Genomic DNA, 19,534 nt, shown 5'->3' on the forward strand with positions numbered 1-19,534 from the left:
ATGAACTGCAATATGCAAAGAATTACTCTGTTTTAATAAAAGGTCATTGCATAGAATGAAACTGTATACCAAATCCATGATTGACAACTGCCACAGAAAACATAACATTTAACCTAGTTTTCATCACCACAATCACTGATGGGAAGCAAGATGTGTACCTACCCTTGAAGTTATATACACGCCACTACAATTCAGGACATTTGCAACATGCACACATTGTTCATCAAAAAGTCCCCCCGACTTCCCAAAAATGCTATTTTTCTTAAGGCGTCATCTGATTGGCCTCTTCAGGTGTGACATCAAGGGAAGTCAGCTCCGAGAAGAGGGCTGGCAGCCAATACTGTGGCTTCTCCAGAAGCTTGGGAATCCAACCATGCCAAGCCCTCTTTCAACAGGTGTTCCTAGAACAACAAGGAGTGTGTTAGGATGGTGGGTAAGGAGCCAGATACTTGCTAAAAGGTTGAACGTACATATCATTAGGATCATAAGAAAATCCATACATAAATTGTTAAGATAGTAAGAAAAGCCATGTGTGAAACATGAAATGAAAACGTTACAATTGATCTGTAAACGTACAAAACCTGTGTTACGACTATGAATGAACATTTACACTTTTCCAATTCTTACTTTACGTCTCCCTTTACTCGGTTAATCTTTTTTTTATGCGTACAAACTTTTGTCAGTAATATGGGCATCTGCAAAGGACATGAACTGAATGTAGCTCGTCAATCAAGCAACTCTAGCCCAGATGTTAGTTGCTTTGCAGCTTCAGGTTTCATTTACAAAATAAAAGTCTAGAGCTTCTTTTAGAACTGCATCCAATAATGACATACGAGTAGATTATGTGGTATAGGCTTGTGCCTTCAGCAAATTATTTGTGTGAGAATGATAAATATAAAGAAGAACATTGTCTAGAATAACCGCCTGAGCTGCAAAATAGAATGTAAATATGATTTCGGCTAGGCCTATTCCGCTCTCTAAATATGCCATGCTGTTGTTTTATATAATTGCCATATAATTGTATAATACATATTTATAGCTGCGTGGTGATCATGTAACCTAATGAATCATTCGTTTTCCCAGATTTTAAGAGCACGTGCTGTAGGCCTTATATTAGACATTTTGACTGTTGTATTAGTGAATTCCACTCGGTATGTAGGCTTGTTATAGCCATTTGCGTTGCTCACCCCAATCACACAGAGGCTATATCCATATCAATAAATAAGACAAAACAAAATATTGATTAATATAACCTGTCCTGAGTGTTAGTAGTTGCCATTCTCCAATAACACAGACCCCAAAGTGAATCAGGGGGAGAAAAATAGATTTATTTGAAGAGGACAAATCATAGATGTTATGCTGGGAGGTACAGTTGAAGTCGGAAGTTTACATACACCTTAGCCAAATACATTTAAACTCAGTTTTCCACAATTCCTGACATTTAATCCCAGTAAAAATTTCATGTCTTAGGTCAGTTAGGAGCATCACTCTATTTTAAGAATGTGAAATGTCAAAATAATAGTAGAGAGAATAATTTATTTCAGCTTTCATCACATTCCCAGTGGGTCAGAAGCTTACATACACTCAATTAGTTTTTGGTAGCATTGCCTTTAAATTGTTTAACTTGGGTCAAACATTTCAGGTAGCCTTTCACAAGCTTCCCACAATAAGTTGGGTGAATTTTGGCCCGTTCCTCCTGGCAGAGCTGGTGTACATGAGTCAGGTTTGCACACGCTTGATCAGTTCTGCACACAAATATTCTATAGGATTGAGGTCAGGGCTTTGTAATGTCCACTCCAATACCTTGACTTTGTTGTCCTTAAGCCATTTTGCCACAACTTTGGAAGTATGCTTGGGGTCATTGTCCATTTGGAAGACCCATTTGTAACCAATCTTTAACTTCCTGACTGATGTCTTGAGATGTTGCTTCAAAATATCCACATAATTTTCCATCCTGATGATGCCATCTATTTTGTGAAGTGCACCAGTCCCTCCTGCAGCAAACCACCCCCACAACATGATGCTGCCACCCCCCTGCTTCACAGTTGAGATACTTTTGTATCTATATCTTCACAATGTCCTTTGCTGTTGTTCTGGGATTGATTTGCACTTTTCGCACCAAAGTACGTTCATCTCTAGGAGACAGAACGCGTCTCCTTCCTGATGGCTGCGTGGTCCCATGGTGTTTATACTTGCGTACTATTGTTTGTACAGATGAACATGGTAGCTTCAGGCATTGGAAAATTGCTCCCAAGGATGAACCAGACTTGTGGAGGTCAACAAATTTTTTTCTGAGGTGTTGGCTGATTTCTTTTGATTTTCTCATGATGTCAAGCAAAGAGGCACTGAGTTTGAAGGTAGGCCTTGAAATACATCCACAGGTACACCTCAAATTTACTCAAATGATGTCAAGAAGCTTCTAAAGCCATGACATAATTTTCAGGAATTTTACAAGCTGTTTAAAGGCACAGTCAACTTAGTGCATATAAACTTCTGACCCACTGGAATTGTGATACAGTGAATTATAAGTGAAATAATCTTTCTGTAAACAATTGTTGGAAAATTGACTTGTGTCGTACACAAAGTAGATGTCCTAGCCGACTTGCCAAAACTATAGTTTGTTAACAAGAAATGTGTGGAGTGGTTTAAAAACTAGTTTTAATGACTCCAAACTAAGTGTATGTAAACTTCTGACTTCAACTGTAGATGGTAGATGTTCATTCCCCCTGTCCTCAGCTTTTCTCCACAGAACAAAGAAGCAGGATGCCACTTATAACCCCACACCCTAGCCTGGGGTTGACCAATCAGAAGTCCTTGCAGTACAACTGGGCCAATGGCCAAATAACAAGTATCCTGCTCCAGACTCAATGTACAGACCGATGAAAACGTGGCACACATTTATACATTTTTTCACCTTTATTTAACCAGGTAGGCAAGTTGACAACAAGTTCTCATTTACAATTGCGACCTGGCCAAGATAAAGCAAAGCAGTTTGACACATACAACAACACAGAGTTACACATGGAGTAAAACAAACATACAGTCAATAATACAGTAGAAGAATAAGTCTATATACAATGTGAGCAAATGAGGTGAGATAAGGGAGGTAAAGGCAAAAAAAAAGGCCATGGTGGCGAAGTAAATATAATATAGCAAGTAAAACACTGGAATGGTAGATTTGCAGTGGACGAATGTGCAAAGTAGAGATATAAATAATGGTTTGCAAAGGAGCAAAATAAATAAATAAATACAGTAGGGGGAGAGGTAGTTGTTTGGGATAAATTATAGATGGGCTATGTACGGGTGCAGTAATCTATTAGCTGCTCTGACAGCTGGTGCTTAAAGCTAGTGAGGGAGATAAGTGTTTCCAGTTTCAGAGATTTTTGTAGTTCATTCCAGTCATTGGCAGCAGAGAACTGGAAGGAAAGGCGGCCAAAGGAAGAATTGGTTTTGGGGGTGACCAGAGCGATATACCTGCTGGAGCGCGTGCTACAGGTGGGTGTTGCTATGGTGACCAGCGAGCTGAGATAAGGGGGGGACTTTACCTAGCAGGGTCTTGTAGATGGCCTGGAGCCAGTGGGTTTGGCGACGAGTATGAAGCGAGGGCCAGCCAACGAGAGTGTACAGGTCACAGTGGTGGGTAGTATATGCGGCTTTGGTGACAAAACGGATGGCACTGTGATAGACTGCATCCAATTTATTGAGTAGGGTATCGGAGGCTATTTTGTAAATGACATCGCCGAAGTCGAGGATCGGTAGGATGGTCAGTTTTACAAGGGTATGTTTGGCAGCATGAGTGAAGGATGCTTTGTTGTGAAATAGGAAGCCAATTCTAGATTTAACTTTGGATTGGAGATGTTTGATGTGAGTATGGAAGGAGAGTTTACAGTCTAACCAGACACCTAGGTATTTGTAGTTGTCCACATATTCTAAGTCAGAACCATTCAGAGTAGTGATGTTGGACGGGCGGGCAGGTGCAGGCAGCGATCGGTTGAAGAGCATGCATTTAGTTTTACTTGCATTTAAGAGCAATTGGAGGCCACGGAAGGAGAGTTGTATGGCATTGAAGCTCATCTGGAGGGTTGTTAACACAGTGTCCAAAGAAGGGCCAGACGTATACATCAGAGACTCACAAGCAGCAAGAGCGACATCATTGATGTATACAGAGAAGAGAGTCGGTCAGAGAATTGAACCCTGTGGCACCCCCATAGAGACTGCCAGAGGCCCGGACAACAGGACCTCCGATTTGACACACTGAACTCTATCAGAGAAGTAGTTGGTGAACCAGGCGAGGCAATCATTTGAGAAACCAAGGCTATCGAGTCTGCCGATGAGGATGTGGTGATTGACAGAGTCGGTCAATGAATACGCCTGCACAGTATTGTTTCTTATCGATGGCGGTTAGGATATCGTTTAGGACCTTGAGCGTGTCTGAGGTGCACCCATGACCAGCTCTGAAATAAGATTGCATAGCGGAGAAGGTATGGTGGGATTCGAAATGGTCGGTAATCTGTTTGTTGACTTGGATTTCGAAGACCTTAGAACGGCAGGGAAGGATAGATATAGGTCTGTAGCAGTTTGGGTCAAGAGTGTCCCCCCCCTTTGAAGAGGGACGCTCACCATGTCCCCCACTCTTCTCTACCACCAAATCAAGGAAATTCTGACAAAGTTTAATGATATTTCTCAACGATAGTAAAGGACAGTAATGTTACGAGCAAATAAGATATTTATGTGTCATGAAAGGAGTGTGGATATTTGGCCTGGCGAAGCAGTTTTATGGGCTGACAATGGGAGCTGATAATTAGGAATTTTTCCCTCCGCTGGTCTCTGGCAAGAAATTACGAGTCCTCATTGTACGAGAGAGAGTCAAGACCGAGTAAAAATATATCCGACACAGAGACAAGACCAAGACTACAACACAGCCTCCTCCTAAACTTACCAGAACACGACAGACACGCTCTCGCTCCCACTTGAGAGACTCTCTGATCTCACTCACTGAAACGTAGCCCTTCTTCTGATTAGGCAGACACACGATACAGATTCAAAAGGTGAAATTAAGGATTACCTCAGCCAGCTGAAGTACCACAGTGTGGTCCATGTTGAGCTCTGCTGGCACTGACTGCACAAGGTAAGAGCTTCCAACAGGAATCATCCCAAAGCCGTTCCCCATGGCTTTCAGCTTCTTTATGGCCCGCCGCAAGTCATCTCTGGAGTGGAGAATAGAGATACAATTTCAACTTCATAACGAAATTGCACAAAAGTGTATGAATAGTTGTGTGCATTATTGTATTAAATATGATCATAAATGTTGACTTTCTGCATTTCTTAGGAGACACAATTGAATGTATAATTTCAAATATTTGTCTGATGGTACTCACTGGCTCACATCCTGAGCAAATTTCCCCCTTCCCTTCAACACTCTGTGATATTACTCTGGGTGAGCTCTAAGTCCTAAAACAGAGATAAAACATAAATGAAAGGCACATTACAAATGCAGTGTTTTGCTATGACTATGTTCCAAAGAAGCCTCACCCCCATTTATGTGTTTCAGGGCCAGACATACTTCAATGATCTGCACACCCAGCTCGTAATAGAGGTCACCCACACCAAGCATATCTGACCAAAAGCCTTTGCCAGCTGTCAATGACACAGAACACCCTCAACTGGTTGCGTTTCAATTCATTGAATATATACAACGCATGAACCTTATGGAGCATGCATAAAAAATTACTAAGGAACATTCAATACCCTTAGCTAATGGGCTGCTAGAGCAAACAAAACGACACAGTTGTGATCCTCACAGGCCAGTGGGTCAACTCCAATGGTGGCACACATCTCCTGGAACTGAACCCGGAACTGGGAACTCTTACGGATCTCTTGTTTGTGCTTTCGGGCAAATTCCTCAAGGTTAGATTTGAAGGTCTTCAGCTGTTTTGGCATCTGAAAGACCATGATGGTTAGATCTTTCTACAATGGCAGCAAGTTGATTACCTACATGGATTAAATAGCATTCCAAAGTAGACACACTTGCACACCCACACGACTTATTGGGCTTACCTGAACAATTTGATCCTCTGCTAGAACATTCATAAATGACACCGGAAGTATGTCTTTATACTTGACCTACAGAAAATATATATTCTTTTGGCTAAGATGTTTGTATTTCTTGCTGCTAATGAACATGACTGCAATGTCATGACTTGATTATTTACATTTTGTAGATGGGCACATTCATCTATAGACGACATGACGGCAAACAAATTACCTCTGCAAGCTTCTTTTTGGCGATAGCTCCCGCACCTACTCCTCTCCTATGCATCTTGTTTGTGTCAAAAAAAGGACTAAAGTTACCTAGCAAAAAGATGACACTACTACTGTTATGCTAGCTAGCTAGTTTCCAGTTGAACGGTCAAAGTAACATGCTAGTTCGCAAAATGCTTTTTTGGCTATTGCAGCCACGTGATGAGTGTCGGCATTCCGTAGCTATTCAATAATACTTTCCATGCACACATCTCTGAAATCGACTAATATTACACTCTTTGTGACATTTGAGAGCTAACGGACTACGCTTGCTTCCTTACCCGGAAGTAACTTCTCCTTCTTTGGGATTGCGTTTGCAAAACGCATCCAACTTTCAAGGTGCATACACTGCCACCTACTGTACTGGAGTGTGAGGGAAGTCACGGTCTAACTACATGAAATTCTCTTAATTAGTCCTGTTCCTCTAAGAAGGAGAAATAGAGCCCTAGACACCACTTCCCTCCCCCGAATTACACCACCCAAACCCCAACCCTTTCACACAATCTCTCCCCATCTATGTCATACAATTCCCAAAACATCAACACATGCTCCACCGTTTCCTCCACTAAACACTCATCACACAGACCTGTTTCATGTCTCCCTATCATCCACAACATGGCATTCAAACCTGTGTGCCCAAACCGTAGTCTACTCCACACAACTTCCTCTCTCCCACGTCCCATACTCCCCACCTCTTCATTTACTGACTGATGCATGCTATAAAATTGCCTCCCCTTACTACCAGCATCCCACTCCCTTTGCCTAAGATTGAGCCCTTTAGCCCAGAATAAGGACTTGACTTCCTAGTGGTACATTTATTACATAATTTTTTTTCATTATTAAAGTGGCTAGAGATGAGTCAGTATGTTGGCAGCAGCCACTCAATGTTAGTGATGGCTGTTTAACAGTCTGATGGCCTTGAGATAGAAGCTGTTTTTCAGTCTCTCGGTCCCCGCTTTGATGCACCTGTATTGACCTCGCCTTCTGGATGATAGCGGGGTGAACAGGCAGTGGCTCGGGTGGTTGTTGTCCTTGATGATCTTTTTGGCCTTCCTGTGACATCGGGTAGTGTAGGTGTCCTGGAGGGCAGGTAGTTTGCCCCCGGTGATGCATTGTGCAGACCTCACTACCCTCTGGAGAGCCTTACGGTTGTGGGCGGAGCAATTGCTGTACCAGGCGGTGATGCAGCCCGACAGGATGCTCTCGATTGTGCATTGGTAAAAGTTTGTGAGTGTTTTTGGTGACAAGCCAAATTTCTTCAGCCTCCTGAGGTTGAAGAGGCGCTGCTGCGCCTTCTTCACCACGCTGTTGTGTGGGTGGACCATTTCAGTTTGTCCGTGATGTGTACGCCGAGGAACTTAAAACTTTCCACCTTCTCTACTGCTGTCCCGTCGATGTGGATAGGGGGCTGCTCCCTCTCCTGTTTCCTGAAGTCCACGATCATCTCCTTTGTTTTGTTGACGTTGAGTGTGAGGTTATTTTCCTGACATCACACTCCGAGGGCCCTCACCTCCTCCCTGTAGGCCGTCTCGTCGTTGTTGGTAATCAAGCCCACTACTGTTGTGTCGTCTGCAAACTTGATGATTGAGTTGGAAGCGTGCATGGCCACGCAGTCATGGGTGAACAGGGAGTACAGGAGAGGGCTGAGAACACACCCTTGTGTGGCCCCAGTGTTGAGGATCAGCGGAGTGGAGATGTTGTTACCTACCCTCACCACCTGGGGGCGGCCCATCAGGAAGTCCAGGACCCAGTTGCACAGGGCGGGGTCGAGACCCTGGGTCTCGAGCTTAATGACGAGTTTGGAGGGTACTATGGTGTTAAATGCTGAGCTGTAGTCAATGAATAGCATTCTTACATAGGTATTCCGCTTATCCAGATGGGTTAGGGCAGTGTGCAGTGTGATTGCGATTGCGTCGTCTGTGGGCCTATTAGGGCGGTAAGCAAATTGGAGTGGGTCTAGGGTGTCAGGTAGGGTGGAGGTGATATGGTCCTGGACTAGTCTCTCAAAGCACTTCATGATGACGGAAGTGAGTGCTACGGGGCAATAGTCATTTAGCTCAGTTACCTTCGCTTTCTTGGGAACAGGAACAATGGTGGCCCTCTTGAAGCATGTGGGAACAGCAGACTGGGATAAGGATTGATTGAATATGTCCGTAAACACACCAGCCAGCTGGTCTGCGCATGCTCTGAGGACACGGCTGGGGATGCCGTCTGGGCTGGCAGCCTTGCAAGAGTTAACACATTTAAATGTTTTACTCACGTTGGCTGTAGTGAAGGAGAGCTCGCAGGTTTTGGTAGCGGGCCGTGTCAGTGGCACTGTGTTGTCCTCAAAGTGAGCAAAGAAGTTGTTTAGTTTGTCTGGGAGCAAGACATCGTGGTCCGTGACGGGGCTGGTTTTCCTTTTGTAGTCCGTGATTGACTGTAGACCCTGCCACATACCTCTTGTGTCTGAGCCGTTGAATTGCGACTCTACTTTTTCTCTATACTGACGCTTAGCTTGTTTGATTGCCTTGCGGAGGGAATAGCTACACGGTTTGTATTCGGTCATGTTTCCGGTCACCTTGCCCTGATTAAAAGCAGTGGTTCGTGCTTTCAGTTTTGCGCGAATGCTGCCATCAATCCACGGTTTCTGGTTGGGGAATGTTTTAATAGAAGCTGTGGGTACAACATCACCTATGCACTTGCTAATAAACTCGCGCACCGAATCAGCGCATTCATCAATGTTATTGTCTGACGCTATGTTGAACATATCACAGTGCACGTGATCGAAGCAATCTTGAAGCATGGAATCCGATTGTTCGGACCAGCGTTGAACAGACCTGATCACGGGCGCTTCCTGTTTTAGTTTCTGTCTATAGGCTGGGAGCAACAAAATGGAGTCGTGGTCAGATTTTCCGAAAGGAGGGCGGGGAGGGCTTTATATGCGTTGCGGTAGTTAGAATAACAATGATCCATGGTTTTGCCAGCCCGGGTCGCACATTCGATATGCTGATCAAATTTTGGGAGCCTTGTTTTCAGATTAGCCTCAAACGTATAATCATGGCCATCAACTCTGCCGCATACATTGACACAATCAGTTAACCACTTACATACTCTAACATTGAAACATGGGATATACATCCCAGCTCCCACCCTTTCACTGACTGGATCCTTTGAACCGTCTGTTTATATCCTCAAAAACAAATAAAGCTAATTATCTATACATCTCTCCACACACCATCTCAAGTCTTCACCCCATTCTCTCATGCCCTCAACCATGTCCACATCTTCACTTGGTTTTCGAAACAGCCAAGCAGGAACATTCCCCAATGCAATTGCCAGCCCTATCTCTCTCCCCCAGTCAATATTCTACTACCGTATGCCCTCTGCTCATCCCCTCCTCGCTCCCAGCATTCCCAGGTTGCCGTGACCGCAGGATGTCCTTCTGAACTCCCTTTCAACCTCGTCCAGTATGCTAATGATGTTTGTCCTGCCTTATCCTCAGTGGCAGTTCCCCACTATCCATCTGCAAAGCCTCAACAGATGTCGTCCTGAAGGCACCCACACACAATTTCAGGGCCCTTGACTGTATCCTATCCAGCCGCTGTATTACTGTTTTGGCTGCCGATCCATATACAAAGCACCAGTGGCGTGCCGTGGGCCTGGGGCCTGGGCCTTCAGTGAGGTACTACACAGTCCCACCCGAATTAATCCACCTCTTATTACCATCATTATGATGCCATGGCTCTAGACACTATACATTTAGACAGAAACGCAGTATAACCAGGCGTTGCGTCACCTTGAAATTGACAAATTGACATTTTTGGGTAAACAGTAACCCTAAACATGACACAATCAATGAGTCTTTTCAATATTTCCCTTCACCTTTTCATTGTGCAGCTCCGTTGCCCTGCGCGCTTGTTCTTTGAGCTGTAGATCCACTCCGGTGTCCCCAAAAGTTTTCAAAAGCACCATTGCTTGTAAGTGCCCAGCCGTACTTTGGTGTCTCGTTGCTGCCTTGGTTAGACAACTCAAGTTTGCAAAGCCAGTGTGGCTCCAAACACCAAATCGATCACTTGCAAATAATAGGCATTCCCAGCAGTACAGTTTGCAGTGCTTCTCGGAGCCAAGGAGCCTGTGGCGAGCGAACGAACCCCTTTCCCGCCTGTGACAGGCTTTGTGGCGTCGGGCGACCTCTCCTTACAATGTCTAACTTTTCTTGAAAAGTTCATCTTGAGAATGGCGTTATAATTATATCCTCGACCAAATCGATATCTTCTCCTCCTTCCGCCATTGTGGGTTGAAAAAACAGCTTAGTAGTACGCAAATTAATTTGTTTATCAAATTCAGTTTCCTAGATCTCCATAGGACCTGCCTCTCAATATTGGTAATCCAATCAAAAGACGTGCACGCACTACGCCTGCTAGCTGGCTCCTGTGTAACACTGGAGCCAGCCAGCAGGCGTACAATAGCCAACTCTAAAGCTGATTGGTTGACACAAAATTTTCATTTCCATTCACTATAAGCTACAAGCGCCCGCACTGTTGATTCTGAAGGCCTGAGGGCAGATTTTAGACCCCTGGCAACACATGATGGCTGAATATGATTGGATAAAAGATCTAACATAAAGACCAGCCCTCCAAATCTCAACCTGGGACTGGAAGCAGTGCAACCAAGAGGAAAGCTATGAAATGAAGAGTATAACTCTTACTCTGGGGAATAATTTAATACATATCTGTGGGAAAATATATTTTTAAAAAAATTATATTCTGATGATGTTTAGGCCAGCAGAGAAGGCCTTGCAGGCCCTGACGGCCCACCACTGCAAAGCACCCATAATCCAAACATGACATGATCAATGCCTGGTACATATACAACAGTGTTTGTCTATCCCACCCCCAACCATAACCTGCCATTGCTTTCATGCGGTTCAGCACCTTCCTACACTTAATTAGAATATACTCAACATGTCTCTTCCACATACGCCTCTTATCAAACCACATACCTAAATACTTAAATCCAGACACCCTATCTATATCCTGACCCTACATTTGCAGCCTAACATATTTAACCTTCCTCCTAGAAAACACCATAAAGCAGGACTTGGCCACAGACATCCTAAACCCCCATGTTAGAGACCAATCATCCACAACTCCCACAGTATCTAGCATCTTCCTCATCACATTTTCACATTCCCACCTCTCTTCCATACAGCCCCATCATCAGCATACAATGCCACACCCATTCCCTGTCCCACCTCCTTAAATATGTAATATATCATCAAGGTGAACAGCACAGGAGTAATGACACTTCGCTGTGTAGTACCACTGTCCACTTCAAACCGCATTGACAATTCTGACCCCACCCTCACCCGTATGACTCTATCGAACAAGTCCATGATCCAGTTATACAGACGTCCCCCAATGCACTCAACTTGATCAACAACCCTTCCCTCCACATGGTATCGTAAGCTGTCTCAATGTCAAAATACACAACACTCCTCTTTTATTGTCAGGGCCTTGGCTATCTCTGTACTAACTGTCACCAGGGCATCCATGGCTTCTTCTTCTTCTTCTTTGGGATTTAGTTGGTGGATAACATCCAACTTTTAGGTGGATACACCTCTACCTACTGTACTGGTGTGTGAGGCCGTTCACGGCCTACCTACATAAAATTATTGATAAGGTAATACAAAATTGGGAAAAAGGAAAATAAAAATTGCCCTGCCTACTATTAGCCCTTTCTAAATAAATATATATTAAAAAGACACCACCCCATTCCACTATTTAACCCTATCCAATCCTACTCCAGACCAATGGCTCTGGGAGGACAGAACACTACCACGCAACACCTACTGCAACTGTTCTGCAGTAAATCCTCCCAATCCCAAGTACTTCTCAGTCGCTGCCACCACAACCTCTATTTTCTGTGTGATATCCAATCAATTTCTGCAGTACAAGTGACAACCATGGCTATAAATGCTAAAAAGCCCACCTTACTGAAGCACATATTCATCCCATCATGCTCTCTTGGTTTCTGCCTACTCACAGGAATCCTCTCAGTATCCCTCACCCTGTAACCATCTTCCTCTACCACTCTCTTCACTGCTTCGGCATATGACACTTTCTGTACTACTCTAACCCTGACAACCTCAACCTTGTTTTCTCTCACCGGACACCTCCAATCTCCAGCCCCATGGGAACCCCGACAACTAACACAAGGGGCGCAACTTTCACTGGGGAAAAGTGTTCCCCCCACATTCTGAAATTGCATTTTTGCCCCCCCCCCCCCCATGCGGACACCACAGAGCGGTCGGGTAGGCTGTTTGGAGTGTTAATTAATCCAACTGGAATCCCCCTCCTACAATATGCCCATAAAGTAAGTATTTTCAGAACACAAGCTCTCACGGGATAATTTACACTTCCTAACTTGACCTTGTCGGGCAAAGACTACATCAAAACTCAGCAGGACAGACAATGTCTTCTCCGTTTCCCCCACTCTCTCCACCGCAACAAACGGCGGGCGTCACAGACACCGGGAATCTTGAATTTCAACTGATCCTCAACACTTAACGCCACCCCGCTATCACTCCTTTCAACGGCTCCCTGCTCCGGAGAGCAAAGTAAGTCACATTTCTTGTCCCCAATCGTGTGATCCGGAGTGCCCACTCTCTTTGGACTGAAGAAACACAATAAATCCTCGCTATTCCACTCCGAGTTATTCTCACCAACTCAACAGTCCCCAACATTTTCTCTACACAACCTGATACCACATATGGATCAGCTAAAATGCAAGGATCCATTCTCCACAAATATCACTCCCACTGGGCCAGAATCATCATTTTCATCCTCGGGATGAGGCCCGATGTAGATACTACATCCATACTCTTGTCAGGTTCCATATCTGATCTACTATAGCAATTATCCCCTTTTTTCCACTTGGCGCCAACCTTCCTCACTACACCGCTTATCTCTCCACACTGAGCTCCTTCCCGGCGGTCATCACTGCACTTGCCACCACAATTAATTCACCCTCACTGTCTTCACGTTCTCTTTCCTTCAGCAGATCTTGCAGAAGGCTTGTGCAATCCCCCACTCCATATTTATTAATAATTTGTTCCATCTTCTTTCGTCCTACCTCCATTAATTTGCCCGCGTCTTCTCTTCCAACCGAAAAGGTGCGCTCTGCCCGTTGAGAGACATTGCCCTTCATCTAGAGTTGAATACTGTCACTTACTGCCTCGGCAAGAGACTAATGAGCGGAGGCCCATTTTTGTTCTAACACCCCGGTTGGACAAAAATTATTATAATAAAGCCATGTAGCAAACTCGGTTCTAGTTGTTGCCTATTTAGTGGTCTATGAAGCTTCTTCTTCACAAGAAATGCAAAGGACCATGATATTCTTTCAGTATGACCAGTAGGAGCCTTTTTTTTAAGGTGGGACATTTGTGAAAATATTACTGTGTACGATTTTTTGCCATTTCATTTGTTACTTTCGTGAAATGTTTCTCATGCTAAATGCTAGATGAAATGACTACCCAGTGAGGCCAATCTTTGTTTAATAGTTCAATCATTTAATTTCCCCTTAGAAATTATTTATGAAAAAGGTAAGACATTCTGGATTCATAACAAAATAGAAAGCATAATTTTTTCTCTAAATTGTCATAATGTTGTGGTTGACTTGAGGCTTCTCTGTGCATCATTCTCTCGCCTATGTTGGTAATTTGCTGATATTCTTTAAAACATCACTGGGTCCTGTAGTGAGGAAACAAATTGGAAAATCTTATAATAAGATGACACAATAAATCATTTGGAAACAATTCATATTGAAGTTCATTTTGCAGTAAATATCTTCACAGAATGAACTCACATGGATCTGTGTCCCTTGCTGCGGATGCACAGTGCAAGCTTTTTCAGGAGATTGTTGTACAAGCGAGCCCCTGGATCTTCCTCCGGAGTGACATTAGACCTGTGATAGTTTTTGATTCTATTATAGTCGTTGTTAGTGACTGAATTTGCTCTCAGTTTCTACAATATATCAAGATCTGAACTGTAGCAATTATAGTCATTTCAAACTCTATGGTCAATTTTACTTACATGCTCTTTTTCTCCTTCTGGTTGAGCAGGAAGTTGACAAAATTCTTCTGAACCATGGAGTCCATGATTTTGCTCATGTCACTGGCAATGGTTGACTCAGCATATCTTCTACCCAAACCCTGTCCATTTTCTGTGAGACTGACAACCAGACATAAACACAAACATGAGAGAGGAATGGAGATATTAGATAATGCAGGGGACACCACATCAACATCAAATGAGCAGACATCTCAAATGTAGGATGGGAATCTTACCTGTTCTCTCCAGACTGGTCCGAGGCCTCAGCATGCAGCATTCCAGCCACGCAGAGGAGCACCAGTACAAACAATGCTACCTTCATGGTGACAAAACTAAACAAGGTAGAGGAAAGAATAGAAGAGAGAGGCATAGAAAGTCAGGAAGAGAAAAAAAAACATCTGAAATTGAGGAAAATGTGTTACACTTACAATGCAGAATATACATTTTTTGTTTCTGATTCATTTCTAAATAACTGCTACTTATTAAGGCAAACATGTATTACACACCCAGTAAGCTAGAAACAAGCATTTATGTATTGAGTAGAAATTGATAGTTTGAACAGGAACAGGGTATATTTTGAAAAGTATCTTGCCTTGAGAATGGAGATTCTTCACTGAGAAATGCAAGCTTTTTGTGAGTTGCTACAAGACATTTGTCCTTTTATACAGTTTCTCAGAGGTGATTTGTGTCGTGACCAGAATAACACTTAGGTTCCACTAAATTAGGGCAATTAATGACAATAACATACACATACTTCCGATAAGCAAGCTTTCTAATAAATTCAGAACTATTAAGTCGGTTTTTTTCTGCTGAGTAAGATAATAGGGTGGTTAAAATTGCTCTCTAGATGAGCGGTAACTACCCTTGATATGACCAGTGTAAACCTTTCTGGGCTATTAGGCTAATCTGAATGAGGCTGGATGGGAAACAATTGAGAAGTGAACAGCTTAATGCTCAAACTAGAAGATATGGAAGTTAAGGAAAAGGTTAATGTTTTCAGTGATGTAACACATTTTGAGTTGCATGCAGCTGTATTTAAATCTAAAATGGTCTTTGAGATGGAAAAACATGATTTGTTGTAAATATAACAGATGGTGTTGTAATGGTTTTAATATGCTATCAATCAATCAAATGTATTTATAAAGCCCTTCTTACATCAGCAGATGTCACAAAGTGCTATACAGAAACCCAGCCTAAAACCCCCAAACATTTAGAAGCATGGTGGCTAGGAAAAACTCCTTAGAAAGGCAGGAACTTAGAGGAAAAGTTAAAACTTTTCCTCTACTTAAAACTAGAGAGGAACCAGGCTCTGAGGGGTGGCCAGTCCTCTTCTGGCTGTGCTGGGTGGAGATTATAAGAGTACATGGCCATTAAGGCCAGATTGTTCTTCAATATGTTTGAAAGTTCATAGATGACCAGCAGGGTCAAATAATAATCACAGTGGTTGTAGAGGGTGCAACAGGTCAGTACCTCAGGAGTAAATATCAGTTGGCTTTTCACAGCCAAGCATTCAAAGGTCGAGACAGCAGGTGTGGCAGAGAGAGCGAGAGAGAGAGTCAAAAACGTCAGGTCTGGGACAAGGTAGCATGTTCGGTGAACAGGTCAGCATTCCATAGCCGCAGGTAGAACAGTTGAAACTGGAGCAGCAGCACAACCAGGTGGACTGGGGACAGCCAGGAGTCATCAGGCCATATAGTCTTGAGGCATGGTCCTAGGGCTTAGGTCCTAAGGCAAGGGAGGAAAAGAGGGAGAGAGAGAGAATTAGAGGGAACATACTTAAATTCCCACAGGACACCAAACAAGACAGGAAAATTACACCAGATATAACAGACTGACCCTAGCTCCCCAGCACATAGACTATTGCAGCATGGTTACTGGAGGCTGAGACGGGGGAGGGTCGGTGGACACTGTGGCCCCATCCAACGATACCCCCGGACAGGGCCAACCAGGCAGGATATAACCCCACCCACTTTGCCAAAGCACAGACCCCACACAGGATATCAACAGACCACCAACTTACTACCCTGAGAAAAGGCTGAGTATATCCCACGAAGATCTCCTCCACAGCACGAGCCAGAGGGGGCGCAAAACCGGACAGGAAGATCACGCCAGTGACTCAACCCACTGAAGGCATGGAAGAGCACCAGTAAGCCAGTGACTCAGCCCCCGCAATAGAAGAGAGGAGTCTTCAGTAAAGACTTAATGGTCGAGACCGAGTCTGCGTCACTCACGTGGATAGGCAGACCATTCCATAAAAATTAAGTTCTATAGGAGAAAGCCCTGCCTCCAGCTGTTTGCTTAGACATTTTAGGGACAATAAGGAGGCCTGTGTCTTGTGACCATAGCGTACGTGTAGGTATGTACAGCAGGACCAAATCGGAGAGATAGGTAGGAGCAAGCCCATGTAATGCTTTGTAGGTCAGCAGTAAAACCTTGAAATCAGCCCTAGCCTTAACAGGAAGAGAGTGTAGAGAGGCTAGCACTAATATGATACAATTTTGGGGTTCTAGTCAAGATTCTAGCAGCCGTGTTTAGCTCTAACTGAAGTTTATTTAGTGCTTTATCTGGGTATCCAGAGAGTAGAGCATTACAGTAGTCTAATCTAGAAATGAAAAAAGCATGGATTAGCTTTTCTGCATAATTTTTTGACAAAAAGTTTCAGATTTTTTCAATGTTACGAAGATGGAAAAAGCTGTATTTGAAAAATTATTGATATGTTTGTCAAAAGAGAGATCAGGGTCCAGAGTAACGCTGAGGTCCTTCACAGTTTTATTTGAGACGACTGTACAACCATCAAGATTAACTGTGTTTCCAATCTCTCCAAAAGAATGTGGTGATCGATGGTGTCAAAAGCAGCAGTAAGGTGTAGGAGCACGAGGACAGATACAGAGCCTTGGTCTGACGCCATTAAAGGGCAATTTGCCACTTTCACAAGTGCAATCTCAGTGCTATGATGGGGTCTAAAACCAGACTGAAGCGTTTCGCATACATTATTTGTCTTCGGGAAGGCAGTGAGTTGCTGTGCAACAGCTTTTTCAAACATTTTGGAGAGGAATGGGAGATTCGATATAGGCCGATAATTAGCTTTTTCAAGAGGCTTTATTACTGCCACTTTTAGTGAGTTTGGTACACATCCGGAGGATAGGGAGACATTTATTATGTTCAACATTGCAGGGGCAAGCACAGGAAGTAGCTCTTTCAGTAGTTTAGTTAGGATAGGGTCCAGTATGCAGCTTGAAGGTTTATAGAGGCCATGACCAGGATTTTAAAAAACTTGAGTGGCTCCATTGATCCTAGGTCCTGGCAATCCTGTGCAGACTCAGGACAACTGAGCTTTGGATCTTTTTGTCACTGCTGAAATGAAAGCCATCCTCTCTTGGGGAATATTGCTTTTTATTTAGCTTTGCGATAGTATTAAAAATGCATTTTGGATTTTTTTTATTCTCCTCAATTAGGTTGGAAAAATGGATGATCGAGCAGCAGTGAGGGCTCTTCGATATTGCACGGTACTGTCTTTCCAAGCTAGTCAGAAGACTTCCAGTTTGTTGGAGCGCCAGTATTTTGTGTACACCATGGAGCTAATTTCTTGTGAGAAATATTTTTCATTTTTAGGGGTGCGACTGCATCTAGGGTATTACTCAAGGTTAAATGTAGATCCTCAGTTAGGTGTTTTTTTTATCCACAATATGTTTTCCAGGGGACAAAGCTTGATCCAGGGTATGACTGTGACAATGAGTAGGTCCGGAGACATGTTGGACATAACCCACTTAGTCGATGATGGCTCCGAAAGCCTTTTGGTGTGGATCTGTGAACTTTCCCATGTGAATATTATCTGCCATAACTACAAGGTCTGATAGGAATTCAGGGAACTCAGTGAGGAATGCTGTATGTGGCCCAGGAGGCCTGTAAACAGTAGCTATAAAAAGTGATTGAGTAGGCTGCATAGATTTCATGACTAAACGCAGTCATTTATTTTTTAGTAAATTTAAATTTGCTGTCGTAAATGTTAGCAACAGCTCCACCTTTGTAGGATGCGCAAGGGATATGGTCACCAGTGTAACCAGGAGGAGAGGCCTCATTTAACACAGTAAATTCATCAGGGTTGTTTCAGTCAGGCCAATCACATCAAGATTATGATCAGTGATTAGTTCATTGACTATGACTGCCTTGGAAGTGAGGGATTTAACATTAAGTAGCCCTATTTTGAGATGTGAGATATCACAATCTCTTTCAATAATGACACGAATGGATGAGGTCTTTATTCCAGTGATATTGTCAAGGCGAACACCGCCATATTTCGTTTTTCCTAACCTAGATCTGAGGCACAGACACGATCTCAATGGGGAAAGCTGAGCTGACTACACTGACTGTGCTAGTGGTAGACTAAGCTGGCAGGCTGGCAAACAGCCTGCTGCCTGGCCTGCACCCTATCTCATTGTGGAGCTAGAGGATTTAGAGCCCTGTCTATGTTGATAGATAAGATGAGAGCACCCCTCCAGCTAGGATGGATTCTGTCACTCCTCAGCAGGCCAGGCTTGGTCCTGTTTGTGAGTGAGTCCCCAAAAGAGGGCCAATTATCTACAAATTCTATCTTTTGGGTGGGGCAGAAAACAGTTTTCAACCAGCGATTGAGTTGTGAGACTTTGCTGTAGAGCTCATCACTCCCCCTAACTGGGAGGGGGCCAGAGTCAATTACTCAATGCCGACACATCTTTCTAGCTAATTTACACGCTGAAGCTATGTTGCACTTGGTGACCTCTGGTTGTTTCACCCTAACCTCGTTGGATAACAATATCCCTATATTCTCTATGCTCGCCAGTTTTAGCCTTAGCCAGCACCCTCTTCAGATGAGCCTTTACGTCGGTAGCCCTGCCCCCTGGTAAACAGTGTATGATCGCTGGATGATTATTTTTAAGTCTAATATTGTTGCTAAAGGTGTGACAAGGTTAAGCCCACCTCCGTCTCACAATATGCATCACAGAGAACGCAAAAAAACACAAAACATTCCCCATTCATCTCTACCTTGCACGCTGAATATCATTTCAAATAGGTTTATTGTGAAGCATAAACATACATGTCTACAATTGCATCAGACGGAACATGACTGCTTTTTGCAGGCCAAATGTCAACTGAGCCCTCAT

General features: G+C 43.6%; 1 protein-coding gene and 1 pseudogene across 1 annotated transcript; both read right to left on the minus strand.

Moving 5' to 3' along the window:
- Positions 1-13: 13 nt before the first annotated feature.
- Positions 14-6,614, minus strand: LOC129829243 (vacuolar-sorting protein SNF8-like; annotated as a pseudogene).
- A 7,256-nt stretch (positions 6,615-13,870) lies between these two features.
- Positions 13,871-14,837, minus strand: LOC129828496 (gastric inhibitory polypeptide-like). Its single transcript, XM_055889529.1, has 4 exons — positions 14,630-14,837; positions 14,376-14,513; positions 14,149-14,247; positions 13,871-14,033 (listed from the first exon to the last, which is right to left on the minus strand). The coding sequence occupies exons 1-4, from the start codon at positions 14,761-14,763 to the stop codon at positions 14,024-14,026; spliced, it is 381 nt and encodes a 126-aa protein (XP_055745504.1). The 5' UTR covers positions 14,764-14,837; the 3' UTR covers positions 13,871-14,023.
- Positions 14,838-19,534: the final 4,697 nt, after the last annotated feature.

Source organism: Salvelinus fontinalis, chromosome 30 (assembly GCF_029448725.1).
Source record: "Salvelinus fontinalis isolate EN_2023a chromosome 30, ASM2944872v1, whole genome shotgun sequence".
Classification (NCBI taxonomy): Eukaryota; Metazoa; Chordata; class Actinopteri; order Salmoniformes; family Salmonidae; genus Salvelinus; species Salvelinus fontinalis.

Bases quoted from the DNA above. Each gene is read 5' to 3' on its own strand.
- LOC129828496 (XM_055889529.1), bottom strand. From the start codon at position 14,763: ATGCCTCTCTCTTCTATTCTTTCCTCTACCTTGTTTAGTTTTGTCACC. The intron at 14,514-14,629 runs GTAAGATTCCCA...TCTGGTTGTCAG, and splicing joins GACCAGTCTGGAGAGAACAG to TCTCACAGAAAATGGACAGG. The intron at 14,248-14,375 runs GTAAGTAAAATT...AAACTATCACAG, and splicing joins CAGAAGGAGAAAAAGAGCAT to GTCTAATGTCACTCCGGAGG.